The sequence below is a fragment of the Megalops cyprinoides genome, chromosome 7, assembly GCF_013368585.1.
Source record: "Megalops cyprinoides isolate fMegCyp1 chromosome 7, fMegCyp1.pri, whole genome shotgun sequence".
NCBI classification, from domain to species: domain Eukaryota; kingdom Metazoa; phylum Chordata; class Actinopteri; order Elopiformes; family Megalopidae; genus Megalops; species Megalops cyprinoides.
The window spans coordinates 25,508,637-25,528,454 of NC_050589.1; the positions used below are offsets into that span (position 1 = coordinate 25,508,637).

Below are 19,818 nucleotides of genomic sequence, written 5' to 3' on the forward strand. Positions count from 1 at the left end.
TACTTGTAAGTCAGACAGCAGATGCCATGTTACTCAATTTGATGATCATGCAGCCAGCAATTTACATTTTTTTTTTGTAAATGATGTAATCTTGAATGATACAAAGTCTAGCCTGTATACACCATACAACATCCAAGCGAAAGGGAGAGCACACAGTATGGTATCACAGAGCTGGAGGTCCTTCATTTTTAAATTACTGATAAATCAAGGGTCAAGTATTGCTCACAACAACTACCATCTCAGACAACCACTAAAAGGCAGGAGGTGTAAATTAGAAAACACATACAAGGTAAAATCAAATACTTCCTGACCTTTATGCAGCACTGCGTTGGCAGGCTTGTTCCCAGCCAGAGACTCTTTGGAGAGGTGCTGGTGGGACTCGGCCAGGCACTCCACCTCGGCAAAGCGGGCGTTGAGGGCCATGGCTGGATGGCTCGGGTCCTGACTCATGTTCAGATAAGCTGCCCTTCTCAACTGCTCCTCTATCACCAGGGCCTGCTCTAACAACTGGACGAGGGAGAGAGAAAGGGAGAGAAAGAAAGAGAAAAAGAGGAATGAAGGGAGGTGGAGGGAGAGGGAGAAAGAAAGATGAGAGAGTAGACAGGAAAGAGGAAGAAAGAGGGGGGAAGAGAAAGAGAACAGGGGAAGGGAGAAGGAAGGGGGAGGAGAGCAGATAGAAAGAGTCGGTGAGGGAGTGAGAAACGGAATAGAGAAGGAGCCACACGCAGACGACGGAAGGAGACAAACGTCTGCATATCTGCCCCCTTGTAGGGTGCTGTCATGTGATCACTTCAGCCTCGATAAAGGCTCGTTACAGAACCCACGTAAAGCCATGTCTCACTGACACCGCTCTACCATACCTTGAAGCGGCGTGCCAAGAACTTGTTCTTCATCTCCAGGTAGTTTCCCTTGTGCATCTCACTCTTGAAGGGCTCGTTGAGGATGGTGTAACGAGGGTCATTCTGGATGTCCTGCCAGCGGGCATAGCCATGGCTGAGAAGGGTTGCCTGGTCAAGGATAATAGGTCCAGGACAAGCTGACCACCGTTTAGAGAGTGGCCTTAAAAGTGGATCACTTCATTGATAGACGTCACGGAACAGCTGCGTGGCAGTACTGTCAATATAGGAACAGTTTAATGGCAGCACTGGCTGTAGATGAAAAGCTAAATGTCAGCACAGTCAGTGGATGAACTGCGACCTGCCCCGTTAACATCAACACTGTCAATGAAGGAACAGCTGAACGCCAGCACTGTCAGGAATGGCCAAACAGGATACGTAACGATGCCAGCCAGGAGCCAGTAGTCGTGGCGACGGTGCCAGATGTCGTACATCTTCCCCGAGGACACGGCAGCTCGCTCCTCGTTCTGCCACAGAGTGTGCAGCTCTGTGAACACAGCGGGAGACACATGTACACCACTGTTCTCAGCCTGTTAATGGGGTCCAGCTCTGAGGCATGAGGCCACAGGCCGCTAATATGCGAGCGGGGCTCCCTGAACTACAAAATAGGTGTACCTATCACATGTTATCACTGACACACAGATCTGACCAATTACGGTGTTTTGCCAAGGAAAGCAAAGTCTTTTGATTGGTTCAGCAACTGAGAGCACATGGTAGCTCCACCCACTAAAGGGTTGCTAAAACCACACATTCACAGCACTAACACTGATTTTCTTTGGACTACACCTGGTGTTTATTACTAGGGCACTAATGACCCATTCCAAGGCTATTTGCTACGCATCATAGCTGTCATTAAAGGATATGATATAGAATAAATGTCAGAATGGGATTTAATGAAGCCTAAAAACTGTGAAGAGCCTAGTTAAATATTAATATTGCCAGTTACGATGCAGACGTGCAGTGAGCAACATAGTTGCTGTAAAGCTGCCCATAAGATGAAGTGTGACCCCCTCAACCCAGTGTAGTAATGCCGTCACACAGCCCCTCCCATGCAGACACATCCATGCCCACTCCTACAGCTACCCTCACAGAGGACAACACACACACACACACACACGCACACACACACCCCCTTGCTCCACTCCCTGGTAGGCAGGTAGGCAGGCAGAGTGGAGTACTGTCTCCTCTGTGGTCTCCTGCGGCTGTGTCTCTCACCCGTGAAGCCCCCGTCTGCGATGTTGAACATGAACTTCATCTTGCTGCTGTTCTTGTCGTCCTTCCTGCCATCCTCCACCTCGTCTCGTCCCTCTTTATCTCCGTTCAGCTGGCTGTCTGCCGTATCCTCGCTCTTTGTCTCCTCGGCGGCAACTGTGAGGAAGAAAAAAAAAATCCCTGTGCTATATAACTATCCGCCATCCACTATATACAGCTATACATCAAAATAAATACACTGTATGTCACACATTAGATACACTCCATTTACCCCTATGGATTCAAACACATATGTATACACCCCTAAAAGACATGTGCCTTGGATATATGACACATGTCCTTCAGAGATCTCACACGTATGGTATATCCCTTAGATATATAACACATAAAGCTCAAAAAGAGGGCAGAACGAATCACAGAAGGTCATCCCTGGGCAAAGTCAGCCCCACAGGTTCTGCGGTCTTCTGCAGGAGTAACAGCTGTGTGCGGCACTCCCTCTCTCCCTTCCCCGCCTCTGTCTCTGTGTCCCTCTCTCCCTCCCTCTCTCTTTCTCCTCTATCCCCCTGCTGTTGGAGCAGACTCTAGTGACAGGGAGGCCACTGAGACAGACAGCCGATTTGAACATGAATCAGAACCATTACAAAATCATGTTCTGTAAGAGATATAATGCACAAAAGTCATTCAGCACCACCTGACACGTCCATAACTCTAAAAATGTCTCACACAAATGTTCTCTAAAAATGACTTTTCCCCAAAATCACAAAAAAATGGTTGATAAAACTGAGTTGAGAGACAATTAATAACAGAAATTAAATTAAAATAACAATATTATTAAAATAAAAATTAAATTAAAATACCCCAGTGATTATACTGCCAAAGAAACAAATTGAGCTCTCCCCGTTCTTAAATTTAAAACATTAACATTTGCACAAAACAACAATTACAGCAACGTCATAAAAAATATACAGTAGTCCCTATCCGGTTTTGCAGTTATGTAAACAATATAAACAACATAATTCACTTTGGAAAGGCTCTCACAACTTCCCTCCTGCTAGTCTAAAAGTAGCCCTCGGGACTGTTAAAACACTCAGATCTATCACTCTGACGGAGAATGTTTTGGGGGGATATTCATACAGTTCCCATTTATCTCTGTTCCCGGCTGCACGTCTGTCCCCCTCCCTCCTCTCTCTCAGTTGTGCACTAACCTGGATTGGGCTCCTTGTCGTCTGTTTTCACAGGGGTGGGAGTTCTCTCCTCCTTCTCTGGGGCTTTCTCTGACTCTCCACTGGGTTCCCCTAGGGATAGCGGCATACCGTTATACCATTAAACAGAACTGCAAATAGATTCTGCCATGACCACTGTTACAGCAGTTCCTCTCCAGCACTGGCAGTGAAAAGTAGAGCAACATCGATCGGGGGGGGGTGGGGTTGGAGGGGCGGAGGGGCGGAGGGGACATAAATGAGCCAGTCACTGTCAAGGGCTCTGGTGCGTGCTCACCTTTGGGTGCTGTTGGCTCGCTGGGCGTCTCTGTCCTCTCGCACTCTTCGGCTGGCCTCTCCTCAGGGCCACCATCCTTCGGCTCCTCACTCTCTGGGGGCTTTTCAGCCACAGGGGACGACTCCATGCTGGTGGGGACCTGAGAGGACAGAAAGAGATCGAGAGAAAGAGAGAGAAAGGGGGGGGGTGAGAAGAAGGCAGGGGGAGACAAACAGAGCGAGGATGAGTGAGACATAAAGTGAATCAACACAAGAAAGAGACACAGGGAGATAGAGAGACAGTGAGAGAGATTGACTGATAATGTAGGGTCTTCTATGCAATTAAAGGCACACATTACTGATACGATGGCCCATAAAAATGTGGCCTAAAATATATGGCTACATTGTAATATTAGTGATGCAATATTAACATTGCACGTGTCTATGTCTACACAGATGTAGAAAAGCCGCAAGTAAAACATGAATTAGGCTGCTACACGCTCATTCTATAAATAGTAAAGAGAGCATTGAAATTTTTGGATGCCTCTGAACAGGACAATCCACACTCATACCAGCACTTCTTCTACAATGGAAATACAACCACAAAGTATATAGGAAATGGCTCAAACAACCAACCCACATACACAGCAAACTGAAATTAAAAGACAAAATGAAACACCAAAATAGACTGCTACTGGGTTATGAACAGGGACTACCCTCTGGCAGAGCACCCTGTGAAGGTCAAATGTCCTAGGGAAAGTAATATTAACCAAGTATACAATCAGTGACCACAGGCTCACCATTTGAAATGAACACAAAGACCTGGTGAGCCAAAGACAACAGACTGTGAAGGTAGTGTAACCTGAGAGACACTGAGATGGAAGAAAGTATCCATTGTTACTGCCCCAACTACTTCCCCATCAGGGAAATCTTCCCCCAGTTCCCCCAAATGCATCAACCAGATATAAGCAGTACTCTGTTGTCTGTAGGATGGACAGCAGGGATGCTTTTAAGTTGTTTTAACTGTTTTGTTCAAAGTTGTATTGTTTCATGCACCTTTCTGCTGTGTCGACAGCTGCTTTTGCAACATAAGCCAATTTGTTATGCAAATAAAGCAGTTTTTGAAAGTGAATATGAATTTGGCTCAGAAAGAGAAAGAGCGGGGGGGGGGCAAGCAGAGAGAAAAGGTGACAGCAGGAAAACGAGAGATGGAGAGGGGTTGAGAAATGGAGTGAAAGATAAGAAAAAGGAAGAGAGAGGAAGAGACAGTGGGAGGGAGAAAACTGATAGAGAGACAGGAGTGAGAGACCAAATTCCTGAAAAAGAGACAGTCAGAAGGAGTGAGAGACAGACAGGGAAAAGGAGACACAAAGAAGGGAAAGAAAAGAAAGAGGATGGAGTTGCATGGATGTGGTCACAACACTCACCTCCGGCTCAGAGGGCTTCTTGCTCTCTTGGTCTGCTGGTTCTTTCTCCTCTGAGGGCCCAGAGACTGAATCAATCTTGTCTGCAAAACAACATCACACACAGAGCCTCAGTATCAACACTCTCACTGCCAAGCCCTGAGGTCACCAATCTCCACTCTTTAACAGAGCAGCTTCTCTTCTCTTTAACAGAACAGCACAGCACTGCTCTGCAGCCTAGAATCAGCACCCGAGAGTTCAACAGCGCTGTGTTACAGCACCTAAGAGTTACACAGTGCTACGTTACAGCACCTAACAGTTCAACAGTGCTGTGTTATAGCACCTAGGAGTTAAACAGCAGGGCGTTACAGCCAGTTCAAGAGAGCAGCTTTAAAGAATGTCACTGTTCAAGTGTGCTAGGTTACAGCACATTTATGCCCAATGGTATTTATTGTTAAATAGTGCCAAATGCTTCAGCAGAGCTACAGCCCCTCACAGTTCAACAGTATATTTAGAGCACATCACCATTCAACAGTAGAGTTACAGCACATCACAGTTCAACAGTAGATTAAGAGCACATCACCATTCAACAGTAAAGTTACAGCACAGTCACAGTTCAACAGTGCACAGTACATTAAGATGCATAGCTAACATGAACTATGTCAATAAATTATCTAAAATGTTAATCTGGAAAAATTAATAATTGTATAAATAATGTAAGCAAGCAAAACGTCCATTGGTAAACATACATAACACCAGTCCTCTCACCTGGGGGAACTGGGGTCCCAGGTTGAGTGACCGCAGGGCTAGCCGGTACAGGGGTGTTGGGGTCAGAGGACAAACTCTCCAGCTTTTTCAAGTCCACCCCCTCAGGGACCACGCCTGGGTTGCTGTACTTCCCATTAACAAGCTCAAACTCCTGCACCTACAGACAGAGGCACAGACAGACAGACAGACACTTCAGCCCAGATTAAATTTTTTCTTTAAAGAATTGCTCTTTGTCATTAGTCTGCAGGTATTACATACATACAGGTGCCTGTGGGACGCTTCACAGCATGGCCAACTACCTTCTTTCGGACGAGCGACATGACTCCGATCCTGGTGAGGACATGCTGGCGGGACAGTCCCTCTCTTGGGACTCCGTCGGCGAAAGTCTCGGCTCCGTCCGCTCCAGGCTCACACAGGTGTCGCATGAAGAGGGACACGTAGGCCCTGAACAGAAAGACACTCACTGTACACCTGTACTCACCAGCAGGGGGAGCTCTACATATGCATCTCTCCAGCTCTGACAAAACAAACTAGCTTCATATCTGTGAGAAAAACTGTCACTATGCATGACGTACTGAAACAAAACATGACATTGCTTGCCATGTCATGACTGTGTGTGTGTGTGTGTGCATATTCCCTTGAGCAAGATATAATCTTAATTTATTCAGTAAATATCCAGCTGCATAAATGGGTAGTATGAACGTTATGTAATTTGCCCTGTACAGGAGGGGAGGAGAGGGGTGGGGGATGTACCTGAACTCCTTTTCGCTCTTGCCCCGCAGGTCTCTCACCAGCCAGTGGGAGTTGAAAGCATCCTGAGGGGGCATGCCCCAGCGCATGATAGCGTTGAGGAAGGCCTTCCGCTGGCGGGCGTTGAACCCCAGCACCTGACACACAGACACACAGCTCACAAAACTGTTCCTCTAAATGGCATGAGTGAGCTACTGGTTTGGGTCCAGGAATCACAGGATCCGCGAAGACAAGTTCTTCAGATATTAGACGGCGTGGAGAGAGGACACTTCCATGCTACGTTGTGTTACACAAGGCAAAAGGACAACCAATCACAGGCACAGGTGGTGACCTCACCTGGTTTACTGCTGTAGCCCGGCGTAACAATGCCTGTCACTCACCTCGATGTTGCCGCCCACACGTGCCAGCAGGGGTGGGAGGGGTTTGTCGCGGTCGCTTCGCAGCTGTCTGCGGGACTGCCGGCGTCCCCCTGAGAAAGAACAAAATGCCTTTCAGTCCCCGCCCATGGTCACACCCAGAGACAGAGCCACCACTGACCCGACGCGCTCACCTTCTGGCCTCTCTTCGAAGTCTTCGTCCTCATCCTCGGACCCCACGGAGTACTCGGACTGATTGTCTGAAAGGTCATCCTGCCATTCTGAGCCACAGGTCAGAGAGAAACAGCACAGTGCATTCACTCCAGCAGGGGGCCCCGCTGAGCTGTGTCTGACCCCCGCTGACCCCACTGACTTACTGGTCCATGTGACCATGCCCACCCCAGCCATGTAAGGTCTTATAGATCCCTGACTGGCTGCCCATCCCCTCACAATGACCCCTGATCCTTCACAATGGTCAATATATCCAGCAAATCTGGCACAAAAACCACTGTAGTCTCACGATCAAACACTGGAGCTGTGTTAGCATTCACATAGTCCAACTAGCTCAAGAGGTGAACATAAGTAACCCTGGTCACAGAGTGCCATATATGCCTCTAGTTTTTTAGTCCAACCAAATTTTTCATTACCTAAGTTGATCAAATACAATGTTACAGTTGACCATGGGCTCTGGACACCAAATGGTGAATTAGTTCAATTAATCTGCATAAATTTAGAGAAATAGATGACCAAATTCATCCATGTATCAATATGATGTAATGAAAAGCAGAAACATTGGTGGCACACTGGGACCCCTGGACTATGTTAGTAAATACTGAAAGCTAGACCAGCAGTAAAGCCCCTGTACGGTGTGAACGTGCTACGGCTGTCTGTGCTGGGTTGTACTGCACATTGGGGGTAGCATGCTCTTACCTTGGTCCTCCTGAGAGGTGTCGTTGTAGTTGACCTGCTTGCGGATGCGCTTGCCCTTGCCCAGGTTACGGGCCAGGTCCTCCTGCTGCTGCTCGTAGTGATGCCTGAGCAGCTTCTCCCAGTAATCCGGGTCCACGTTCTCCTCCTGCTTAATGATCTCCCGCTGCACCTCCTCCTGGACATATACAAGCACACGTGCATACACACACACACACACACACACACATACACAGACATAAGCACAGGCACGCACACACACATGCATAAACATACACACAATGAATCAGTGAGTCCAGACCTATTTGTGCTCGCTTTCACACATAACCAGCTCAATCAATGTCTGTAGTTATCTGCTCCACAGCTAGACAAAAGCTACTCAACAGTAGACCTGAAGGGCCATAGAGTCTGTATGGCTACTTAACCCCACTACTCTACGGCCATAGTGATTGATTTTTAGCGTATTTAACTTTTATTTTACCATGTAGGTCAACTGAGATCCAATTCAATTTTGCAATGATGACCTAGGGGAGGGAATTATTTGGGGAGGGAATAATTTAGTTAATTAACTCGGGGATTATTAGATGGCAAGATTGAAAGAGACTGATTAGGAATTTATCCAAGACAGTGGGGAGCTCCTTACTCTTACAGTAAGTGTCGTGGCGGCTTTAATGACCACAGAGAGCCAGGACCTTTGCTTAACATCTTATCCAATAGACAGAAAGTAAGCTGTCATTCCAGCCAGACAGTTAACCACCTGATTCAATTTATAAGTCTCCTCTAAGATAGTGAGGTTCCCATCTGCAGTTCTAAGGGCATTACAGGGGCTTGAAGAGAGTTGTCAGCCTTACGGGCCAGTGGATGGGTACGGCCAGGCCTGAGGGATGCTGAGAGCACACGGCTCCTCACCTCTCCGTCCTCCTCGCGCACCACGTACTGGGCCACCTTGAAGGAGCTCAGGTACTCGTTCATGTTCTGGATCTCCGTGTCATCCGTGGCGTCCTGACTGCGGTCCAGCAGCTTGGCGATGGCATTGTCATCGTAGTGGATCACGCTGCTGTCCTCTCCGTCCTTCGTGTCACCTACAGCAGGTACAGCGCACAGGCCAGGTCTTAGGGGTCAGTACATTTACATTATATTTAGTCATTTAGCAGACAATCACATACAGACACAAACATGCATATAAGAATGTTAGGCTAAGTGCACAGGCTAAGACAATATTAAATCATAAGATGTCATAGGTCCATCAGGGCTGTGCACAGAGGTAACAGTTCTACAGGGCTGGAGCACTAGCCTGATGGGTAATCAGGTAATGGCAAGCAGGGCAGGGGGGATTGTGGGTACCGTTAGCACGGGCGCCCTCTACGTCATCCTTGAAGAGCTCCTCAGTGCCGAACTTGAGGATGTCGTCCAGCTCCTGTTTGGACATGGAGCCCGTCTTGGAGCCCAGCCCGGGCCGCACCACCAGGTGGGTCAGCATCATCTTGCGCTTGGCCACCTGCGTGATACGCTCCTCCACCGAGGCCCGTGTCACAAAGCGGTAGATCATCACCTTCTTGTTCTGGCCAATCCGATGGGCCCGGCTAAAGGCCTGAGAGAGAGGGAGGTGGAGAGGACAGGCTGTTACTCTGTCATTTAAGAGGGAAAAAGTGAGGAAGGGGGAATGAAAAAAGAGGGAGACAGAGACAGACAGAGGGAGAGAGAAAGACAGAGAGAGGACAGGTCATTGTTTTATCATTAAAGAGATTTAGAAGGAGGCAGAGGAAGTGAGAGAGAGAGACAGAGGGAGAAAGGGACACACAGAGAGGACAGGTCATTACATTGTCATGAAAAAAGTTAGAGAGAGAGAGAGAGGGTGGCAAGTTCCAGGTTCCAGATTTAGCCTCTCTTTATATTTGTATATATGACCTGTGGTACAAATCATATAATTCATACACAGATTTACTGCTGGGATCAAGAGAAATAAACTGGACTTCTTCCAGCTCATCGACTTTGTGCTGATCCCAACTTGCGCTTTTTTCAGGGGCAACAGACTGCATCTTTGCATCTGCACCTGGATGTCATTGTGTGGGTTCCAGTCGGAGTCGTAGATTATGACGGTGTCGGCCGTGGCCAGGTTAATGCCCAGTCCCCCAGCGCGAGTGGACAGCAGGAAGCAGAACTGCTGAGCTCCCGGGGCTGCAGAGGGAAAGCGCGTGAGTGAGAGAGTGCTGCTCCCTGGTGGCACTGCACAGACCTACACTCTCAGCACAGCGAGGATTGATTCCTTCCTGATAGCTGTGAAATCGGCTAACAGCCTGCAGAGTAATAGCTCGATTGACATTCAGGAAGAGTTCCGCCTCCGCTCTGCCACACTGCGGTCACCTCACCATTGAAGCGGTCGATGGCTTCCTGCCGCAGACCCCCTGTGATGCCCCCGTCAATGCGCTCATATTTGTAGCCCTCGTACTCCAGGAAGTCCTCCAGCAGGTCCAGCATTTTAGTCATCTGTGAGCAGGAGAGGCAGTGTGTCATCAGCCGTTTCAAACTGGGAAAAAAACTTTTCACTTGCAATGACTGATAGGAGAAAGAGATGAGGCATTAGACAGATTAGACAGAAAGAGATGCACATTCAAGAGGTCAGAGATACCAACCACCGAAGAGGTAAGGTACACACAAACATTGCACATTATACAAACACAGATAAAGATAAATGCAACAATTCCAACAGGCACACACACGTATACACACACATACACAGACCTGAGAGAAGATAAGAACTCTGTGTCCTTCGTCCTTCAGTTTTTTCAACATCTTCTGCAGAAGAGTCAGTTTGCCTGAGGATTTTACCAAGAGGTTCCCATCATAGGAGCCATTGGGCAACATAGGTGCCTCCTGAAAAAACAAATACAGCCACAAACACACCCATGCAAACACACACACAGAGCATTAAGTTAAAGATGGACTACAGAGCACAGTCCGCAGCAGTAGAGAGATGAAGATGCAGTGCAGTGACTCCATACCACAGCCGCCACGGGGAACAGGTATGGGTGGTTACAGCACTTCTTCAGGTCCATCATGATGTTGAGCAGGGACACCTGGTTCCCCCCACCCTTCGAGTTCAGGGCCTCGAAATTCCGCGTCAGGATGAACTTGTAGTACTTCCTGTAGGTCGCACAGCAGAGAGAAGGCCCGGTTTTACACACCATGCAGTGCCAGGGTTCAAAGCGCCTCCAGGTTAAATAAAGCCTTTAGACACAATGAGAAGCGGAGGGAGGGGCTGAGACTGACTTCTGCATGGGGCTGAGCTCCACTCGGACGATCAGCTCCGTCTTGGCCGGCATGTTCTTGAAGACGTCGGCCTTCAGCCTTCTGAGCATGTGCGGCCCCAGCAGGTCGTGGAGCTTTTTAATCTGGTCCTCCTTGGAGATGTCTGCAAACTCCTCCAGGAAGCCCTCCAGATTACTGTGGACAGAAGACAAGAAGGCTTGCACTAAGCATGCTCACAATGGCTCATGTGTACACAGTTCCAGGCAGATACGCCTGTATTTCCTTCAACAGTGTGGATGGAAATGTCAAGTGCTTTGAGTGTGGCACCCAGGTGAGTGCAGATGATTAACAGGTTGGCCCATGCTCTCACTTGAAGCGCTCTGGGGTGAGGAAGTTGAGAAGGTGAAACAGCTCCTCTAAGTTGTTCTGCAGAGGCGTTCCCGTCAGGAGCAGTTTGTAGTAGATCTTATAGCCATTGAGGATCCTGAAAAACTATGAGGAAGAGGACCACAAGCAAACAAACTTCAATTCAAAAGACATACAAACATGCGCAGCTTTGTAAGTTCAGGGTAAAAGCTGAAACATGAGCAGAGCAGAGAGGTCCTGAGCACTGACATAGAACTCCCTTCAGCAAAGTGAGTTCAAAGACTGCACTGTGGCCTAAACATTATGAATCTGTTTCTGCACTTCATAAATCACTGAATAGGAGGTTTACATCTGTGCGCAAGTACTAGCTATTTTTACATACATGACTTTATCCAGCACAATAACACAACTTCCCTGTGGTATCAACAGTAATATTTCAGGAATTAGAGGTTGTGTGTTTTTTGTGAAAGGCTGGCTCACCTTTGATTGATTGTTCTTCAGTCTGTGGGCCTCATCCACCACCAGACACGCCCAGTCAATAGAGCCTAAGATGGCCTGGTCAATGGTGATCAGCTCGTATGAGGTCAGCAGCACATGGAACTTGATAGGCGTGTCCTTCTGCCGGGAGGAAGACATAAGCGGTAGGGTCGTAAGTATCTGAAACAGGCTCGTAACTAGCAGGTTGCAGATTTGAATCCCAGGTGAGCACGTAGATCTGCACTGTTTCAGTAAAGCATCGATCTATATAGATGAATGAAACATCTGCAAAGCAAAAGAAACGCTGACTACCACTACATTTCACCTGTGTGGTGTTGGGATCTGTGTTATCTCACATAGGGTGGTCCTGGGTGTCACTGAACCAGTGTGTGCAGCAGAATAAGAGGGTGTCTCTGCCCTGGACCTCCTACCTTCATGCGGAACACCTTGCGACCAGTCTTCATGTTGCTGTCCTCAAAGGTCAGCTCATTCTCTCGGATCACAGCACGGCTGTCCTTGTCCCCAGTGTAGGTCACCACGTAGAACTCGGGTGCCCACATCTCGAATTCCCTCTCCCAGTTGATGATGGTGGACAGGGGGGCGCTCACCAGAAAAGGTCCCTTGGAGTGGCCCTGAGGGGTGGGAAGCAAAGCATCAATGGTCCATTCATCCCTCCAACAAACCACAGCACTAGCTCTGGGGTTTTAAGTGTGTCTCCGGGCTTTGTGATAGATTAGCTTAGCGGGCAGAGTTGCTATGAACTTCTTGCACTCTTAAATCACGCGAACGCAAAGAGGGCCCTCACCTCCTTGTAGAGGGAGTAGAGGAAGACGATGGTCTGGACGGTCTTGCCCAGGCCCATCTCGTCTGCCAGGATGGTGTCGGTGCCCTGTGCCCAGGAGAAGCGCAGCCAGTTCAGCCCCTCCAGCTGGTAGGGGTGTAGCGTGCCCCCCGTGGCATCGATGTACCAGGGCTGCTTGTCAAACTTGATGGTCGGCTGGCAAAACAGGGAAGGAAAAAGAGAGAGAGATGAGTCAGGTTTGTGGTCCGTCTGCCTGGCATGACGGATCGCGGGGTGGGCGCTCACTCACATCCACGATGGGCGTGTCAGGCGGCTTCTCTCGCTTCTCTCCCTCCTTCGATCGCTTCCCCTTCCTCACCACCAGGGGGCGGATGTCCTCCCCCAGCACTTGCTCCCTGTCAGACAGTAGTCACTCACACTGGAGCCAGGTGTGAATGTATGCTGCAGGATATAGCACTACATGAACGTGCACCGTGTGAACATGCAATATGTGTACAGGTGCTGTGCAAAACTGTGAAGGGAAATTTGTGAATTTCACGCAGAGTGGCGCATGACTGTGACCCAGTGTTTATCTGAACAACGGGAACACTGTAGAACTGGCTATCAGCTGACCTGTGGTCCCAGTAGGCCTGCTTGAAGTTGTCATAGTCCGGGATGTCAAAGTCATCCACCTCCCAGGTGCACTGGTCGTAAGGCAGGTCTCTCCACTTAATAAGGTAATGCACATCACCTTTCTTGTCAAAACTGTAGAGGACGAAGATAAACACAAACTGACTGTCTATAATACAATCTGGAGGAAATAAAACTCCTTAAGCTACTTCCTAAAGGGAACAAAACAGAGAGCAGATAGTGGGCAGCATGGACTGTGTTTTGCAGTAAAGAAGCTCCACCCCCCAGTCGGGTCATTGGTGCATGTGCTTGGGGGCGGGGTTGTCCCTGCACCTGTGGTTGAGGATCCTGTGGATGACCATCCACTCAGGCTTGATGCCGTAGCGGTAAAAGCGCTCCTCCATCACGGCGTACTGAGGGTCTTTGCTCTTCCTCTTCTCGCTCTTGAGCTCCTCATCTCCGGAGCCGTAGTCGTAAGGCGGCGGCTCATCCATGTCGTTCTTGCGCTGATAGTTGCGGTACATCACCGAGTGGTACAGCTCCAGCTAAGCAGGACGGACAGAGTGACAGACAGTCAGACAGACAGACAGATGGGGGGGTGACCCAGGGTATGACCCACAGAGGTAGACATCGACAGGATTCCCTCATACAGTTCTTACCTGCAGCTCAGTGACCCATGAGCAGTGCCAGTAGGAGAGGCCAGCCCACTTCACAAACAGCTCCCTCTCAGGGTGCCCCTTCAGGGGGGGCTTGAGGGGCAGTGCCGCTGGATCCCCATCAGCACTGGGAGGTGCCTCAGGGGGTAGCGGAGGGTCGCCCCATATCCAGTGAAGGATCCGCTGCACTTTCCCTTTCAGAGGTGGACACTGAGAAGAGCAGAAAGAAAGAGACCCAACTCAGACTCAAAGATCATTTCTCCACCTGACACCATCACATCTGAAATCATGGCATGAACCTTAATGAGGTTCCGAAAAAATGACCAGAGAAACTGTCCATATACGGCAGTGTTTCTCAACCCTCTCCTGGAGGGCCCCCTGCCGTGCATGTTTTAGATGTCTCCCTGCTCCAACACAGCTGATTCAAATGATCAGTTTGTTATTCAGCAGCTTCAAGAGTTCATAAAGAGTTGATCATTTGAATCAGCTGTGTTGGAGCAGGGAGACATCTACAACATGCAGGGCAGGGGGCCCTCCAGGAGAGGGTTGAGAAACACTGGTATACGGTGTGTGAAGTGTTAGGTATTAGCAAGGGAAAATATTTGTTAACTAATTTCTAACACTAAACTACTAGTTATCAAATATATCTGTATTGGCTATTTTAGAACAAATATTATAAATGTAAAATGACTGGTCATGTGTTTGGCCAAGGAAGGCGTCATTCACCGTGCATCGCGGGCACAGCCACTCTCCATTGGGTATCTCAGGCAGGGGCGGGTTCAGGCAGTGGATGTGGTAGGAGGAAGGGCAGGTGTCACAGCAGAGCAGCTCTCCTCCATCTTTGCACACTCTGCAGAACTCCATGTGATCGTCTTCCTCCTGGACTCCAACCTCCTCCTCCTCATCATCATCTTTGGCCTCCCACTGAATCCCCTCCTTCTCCTGCTCTCATGCACATGCACACACACACATAGACATGCAAACACACACACACACACAAACACACCACACACACACATAAACACACAAGTAGTGAATAATCAGTACAGAAATGTAAATGTGTGTATGTGTGTTTGTGTGTGTGTCAGTGAGGTAGGCATATTGTAATTCAGTAGATATAAACTTCCACACAATCAAAGAGTGAAGTTTGTATGTGATGTGATAATAGCAATACTTTTACTTGGCCTGAAGTCCAACAAAAGGATTCCACCTGGCCATGGGCCGAGGGTGTAGTTTTCTTTTCATACAACTTTTAATTTAATTATAGTAATTAACTTAGTTAATTTTGGTCTCTTTTCTTTATGTAGCTAAATATATCACCTTAAGTTAAGCCAATCATGTATCCGTTTTGTAAAAGCAATACAGCACCCAACCCCATGGTATTTCAAAAATATTGGCACGGCTAGGGGTTTCATACATGAATAAAGAAAAGAAAAAGAATAGGACTGGTTAAATAATGTGATATTTTTTGCTTTCCTATCAGCATTTTTTCTCATGGGAATATATAATATTCTCATGCCTAATGTGTGGGTGTGCATTTGTCTGTGTGCATATGTCTTTGTGTGTATGTGCGTGTGTGCGTGTATGTGTTCTGTGTACTGTAAACAGACGCTCTTCCTCACGCAGTGGGGGCAGCTCCACTTGCCCTCGGGGGCCTTCTCCAGCTCGGGCTCCAGGCACACCAGGTGGTAGGCCCGGGGGCAGGTGTCACACAGGATGATCTCGCCGCCCTGCTGGCACACCTCGCAGTAGTCCTGATGGTCCGTCTCGTAGCCGTCCCCGTCCTCTCCTCCGGGACACAAGGAAAACACGCTCTCGTCACTCAGCAGCTGCACTACGCCGCCTGAAGCCACACCGCGCTCAACAACTTCATCCGAGCCACCTCAAAGCGGCTGTGTTTCAATGACAGAGACAAACACTAAACACAAACACAGCCGTCTCCGAGAAGGCTCCGGAGCTGAGCTGCAACCCTTGGGATCAAATGCACAAACACTGTTTAATCTTAAGGTAGAGGCAGCGGCGCATTACAGCGCTGCGGGCTACACGCGCTCATCCTGGCTGCGTAAGAGCCCCAGAAAGACATGCCGGAGTACGCGGGCACAGACAGGGGAAAGCTGCTCGCCCTCCTCGCGGGACACGCTCTGTTTGATTTACTCTCGGCCCCCGCCAGGAGGGGCGGATTCGGCCCGCCGGCTGGCAGCTGAGCGATCCCGATAACCCGGGCTCTCGCTGAATCTGCCGCTCACTTTTCTTCTTCTTGCGGCCGCGGCGGCTGGTCTTTTTGGGGGCCCCCGAGGCGTCGGAGCGCACAGAGGCGCTGTGGATGCTGACATCGTCCCAGTCGGACTCCTCCAGATTATCCTCCTCGCTCTGTCAGAGAGAGGGGGGCTACCGTCAGCCAAACTAATGAAGCAAGGACCACCAATGCATTTATTAATACACCACCTGTGTAACTATAAGGCACATTTACTTCCTTAGCTGGCACACTCTTTCTAGGGTGGCTTACAGCTTGCTTATTATCTGTTTATACATCTGGATAGTTGCCATGGTAATTCAGTTGCAGCGGCTTTGCTTGAGGGTTCAGCATCCGGGATTCAAAACTGCAACTTAACAGTTGCTTTAACTCCATGCCATTCTCCAAGCCATGAGAAGCGCATTAGTTAGTTTGCTACCATCAGTTTACTACCATGAGTGCGTTAGTGCAGCATTAGTGTGCTGCCAGGAGAAATGTGTTAGTACAGAACTAGTTCAGCGTCACAGGGAGTGTGTTAGCGCACTGTGGGTTTGGTGTGACAGGGTTATCTCACCGAAGATGCTTTTTTCCGTTTCCCGCTCTGTGCCATCTTGGGTTTGGTCTTCTTGCCTTTTCCCTTTTTCTTGGTCTCCTTCACGCTCTTAGTTTTCCTCCTTGCCCCTGGTCCTGGAAGCACAGCCAGCAGAGAGTGAATGAGTAAAATCTGCAATTTCAAGGAAGTGAATTTGGCTTGAAAGCCCAGCACGAAAGCCTGCTGCTTTGGTCCTATCTTGTTTCTTCTTTCCGATTCTTCTTGTAAATTTATAAAGTCTGCAGAACTGGATCAAGTCAGAATGGCTTCCTGCTTATTTTCTGGGACTTTTTTTTTTTTTTTTTATTTCTTCACAATCTCTTCACATCTCCTCATAACATCACCCGATATCACTCACTCGGTCACTGTACATAAATGTGTGTGTCACACCCAATAGGGTTAGTACATCAGCACATTTTCAGCCCATTCACTCATTCTTCTGGGACTTGCCACATTTATGTGGCATGGAATGCCCAGGTGTACATTGCTTCCAATGGCTCAACTGCCCCTAACATGCTCACAAAATAAGATTTAAGCAAGACCTTTTCCAGCACTGGGCATTGGGACTGGGCTCCAGCTCAGCACATTTACTGTTAATATTTGTGCATGAAATGCACTGCCTTGTCCCACAGCCATTATGATTGCTGTTATGTATTTCTAATAACTTTCATGTAGTTAATTTCACATCATTCATTAACCTCATCTGACATCATTTATTTCTCATATTTGTCATTTATCATGAAATAGAGATGTGTGAAAACTTCATCATGGCTCTGAGTCCGTACTGTTGCTTGTAGATGCTACTGATATACATAGAAGCGCAAAACAAGATTTTTACATGTATATTCCTGGCATTCATCCAACTAATATGTGCCACATTTTTCAAATACTCTCCCTAGATGTACTCCTAAGCATAGCAAAACATCACCACCCATTATGCTTGATAGCCTTGTGGCTGCCTGCAACAAGGTAACCATCATTCAGAAGGTAAAGGACTGGCTCCCAACTGGCCATACTCACCCTTCCCTTCTTTGGTTTTGGCTTTTCTGATTGGCCCGAGGTGAGAGGACTGCTGTGTGCTGCTGACAGAGATGGGCGAGGACACGGTGACCGTTTCCACGGCAGCGGCCACAGCTGCGGCGACGGCGGTAGCCGAGGTGCCCTTGAAAGGGTTGTTGGCACTGAACTCTCGCCACTTGGCACCGAGGACTGTCATCATCTTTGACATGGGGATCTTGGGGTTCTTCTTGGCAATGAGGGGCCTGGTAATCAGATGGGTAAACAGAAAGAGAGAGAGAGAGAGAGGGGGATAAAGGGAGTGAGATGTACAGCACAAGACATTACCATTTGTTGCCTTGTTGGAGGCAGATAGGCTTGCAGTCTTCACTTACACACTCACTCTGACCTTTCATTGCCTGATAGCTAACAATGGGGTTTCTGGCACTGTGTGTGCTGTTGAGTGAGTAAGCCATCAATGGCCCAGCCAATTTCAAAGCCTCTGTACTTATTAATTGCTTGGCTTTACCTGAGGAACTGGCTGAAGGCCTTGTAGTTGGTCAGGGTGTGATAGTCCTCTTCGGAGAAGGAGTAGTCGACATCCTCCAGACCCCACTCCTGCATCAGCTGGCCAGATGTCTTGGGCTCCTGAGTGAAGAGACCATGTGATCAGGCTATACATTCCGCCGCCTGGATTAGGCAAGCGCAAGGACGACGTCCGCTCACCTTCAAGGCCCCGTCATCATCGTCATCTTCTTCCTCATCCTTCTTCCTCCGTTTGGTTTTCTTCTCTTTCTTCTCCTTGGGTTTCTTCTTCTTCTTCTTCATGGAGGTGTAGTTGCTGCTCTCGCTTTCCGACTTCTCCCGCTGCTCCTCCTCCCTCTCAGAGGCTTCCTCCAGATCGCTCGAACCCACCTGCAAAGGAGACGCAAGCTGACAGACACACACACACACACATATGCATGTCATGGTCCAGGTTTATAAGACTGCTGAACACCAGTTAGATTTACAACCGCTGACAGAGAAAAAAAAGCCATTTTGTGTCCAAATAAGCATAATGAATTCTTCTCTGTGATGAACAGAAACTGTAAGTATAAATACCTAAATGGAAAACTGTGAACAGATGAATTTAAGAGTGCTGAAAACAAGTCTGATTTAAGACTTCTAAAAAATAAATAATGCAGTGTTTCAATAAAGTTTCACACCTATAACTGGGCCAGTTAATTTGCATGGCTGGGTAGTAAAATGGCATGTCTCATATGCAGCTGTTAAATTAACTAATGCAAAACAGAGAAACTAAGAATATTTCCCTGTTATCATTATCAACACAAACTGAACTTTACAGTAACTAAGAATTGACTTGCTCTCAACTATCATCAACTAGGTTGCTAAAGGTACTTTATTTGTAAATTTGTCAATTTACTCATTTGTAAAGCTAAAAATTTCTTTGACGTAGCAACAGTTAGTCGTTTCAAACAGTGCTCAAAATAAAAATTCAGAAAATTCACAGAAAAACTGCTCAAGAGATCTTTGACATCCAGAATGGCAGACTATCTTACCTAGTGAAAATTACAGCCTACGACAGCTATCTAGTACCTTACTCAACAGTGTGTCAGTAATATCCCATCTCAGATTCAAACCAACAGGCAAGTGCAGAACCTTTACATCTGCCACACATCAACACCCCAAAATCTGGATACACAAGAGAAGGAGAAAACTGTCAGAATGCTGAAGGAACTTAAATTAATGTTATATTCATTTTGGCATCTTCCTCCATGAAAATCCATAAATCCTTCCTAATAATCACTATGAGCAATAACCAGTAAATAAGAATGACATGAACATGAACAACGTGTGCTCAGCCCTCTTCATGGCTGTATTTTCCTGATGGCGGATGCGGCTATTTACAGTTTTTGGAGCCGCATCCGTCAAAAACAAAGGGTGATTTAAACGCTTCCGGAAAGTGAACATAAGCGATCGATGAGACGCTGGCAGCCGACGCCGCTAGGAGCCGAGAGGGCGAGGCTGGCAGCATCTCATTATGATGCAGG

General features: G+C 48.0%; 1 protein-coding gene across 1 annotated transcript in view; it reads right to left on the reverse strand.

Annotated features, from left to right (window-relative positions):
• chd5 (chromodomain helicase DNA binding protein 5) overlaps positions 1 to 19,818 on the reverse strand; it is a 35,263-nt gene that overhangs the window by 2,165 nt on the left and 13,280 nt on the right. Inside the window, exons 3-37 of the mRNA XM_036532606.1 lie at positions 18,494 to 18,700; positions 18,297 to 18,415; positions 17,792 to 18,033; positions 16,754 to 16,866; positions 16,193 to 16,316; positions 15,569 to 15,735; positions 14,673 to 14,888; positions 13,950 to 14,156; positions 13,624 to 13,835; positions 13,294 to 13,425; positions 12,971 to 13,076; positions 12,685 to 12,876; positions 12,311 to 12,511; positions 11,883 to 12,020; positions 11,407 to 11,528; positions 11,058 to 11,231; positions 10,790 to 10,931; positions 10,530 to 10,661; positions 10,157 to 10,274; positions 9,841 to 9,965; positions 9,132 to 9,378; positions 8,697 to 8,869; positions 7,791 to 7,965; positions 7,055 to 7,141; positions 6,885 to 6,973; positions 6,508 to 6,641; positions 6,054 to 6,198; positions 5,755 to 5,911; positions 5,011 to 5,090; positions 3,606 to 3,744; positions 3,314 to 3,403; positions 2,112 to 2,264; positions 1,275 to 1,383; positions 861 to 993; positions 312 to 507 (exon numbers count right to left, since the gene is read on the reverse strand). Of these exons, the coding sequence (XP_036388499.1) occupies positions 312 to 507; positions 861 to 993; positions 1,275 to 1,383; positions 2,112 to 2,264; positions 3,314 to 3,403; positions 3,606 to 3,744; positions 5,011 to 5,090; positions 5,755 to 5,911; positions 6,054 to 6,198; positions 6,508 to 6,641; positions 6,885 to 6,973; positions 7,055 to 7,141; positions 7,791 to 7,965; positions 8,697 to 8,869; positions 9,132 to 9,378; positions 9,841 to 9,965; positions 10,157 to 10,274; positions 10,530 to 10,661; positions 10,790 to 10,931; positions 11,058 to 11,231; positions 11,407 to 11,528; positions 11,883 to 12,020; positions 12,311 to 12,511; positions 12,685 to 12,876; positions 12,971 to 13,076; positions 13,294 to 13,425; positions 13,624 to 13,835; positions 13,950 to 14,156; positions 14,673 to 14,888; positions 15,569 to 15,735; positions 16,193 to 16,316; positions 16,754 to 16,866; positions 17,792 to 18,033; positions 18,297 to 18,415; positions 18,494 to 18,700 (5,296 nt within the window). The remainder of the gene's footprint in view (positions 1 to 311; positions 508 to 860; positions 994 to 1,274; positions 1,384 to 2,111; positions 2,265 to 3,313; positions 3,404 to 3,605; positions 3,745 to 5,010; positions 5,091 to 5,754; positions 5,912 to 6,053; positions 6,199 to 6,507; positions 6,642 to 6,884; positions 6,974 to 7,054; positions 7,142 to 7,790; positions 7,966 to 8,696; positions 8,870 to 9,131; positions 9,379 to 9,840; positions 9,966 to 10,156; positions 10,275 to 10,529; positions 10,662 to 10,789; positions 10,932 to 11,057; positions 11,232 to 11,406; positions 11,529 to 11,882; positions 12,021 to 12,310; positions 12,512 to 12,684; positions 12,877 to 12,970; positions 13,077 to 13,293; positions 13,426 to 13,623; positions 13,836 to 13,949; positions 14,157 to 14,672; positions 14,889 to 15,568; positions 15,736 to 16,192; positions 16,317 to 16,753; positions 16,867 to 17,791; positions 18,034 to 18,296; positions 18,416 to 18,493; positions 18,701 to 19,818) is intronic.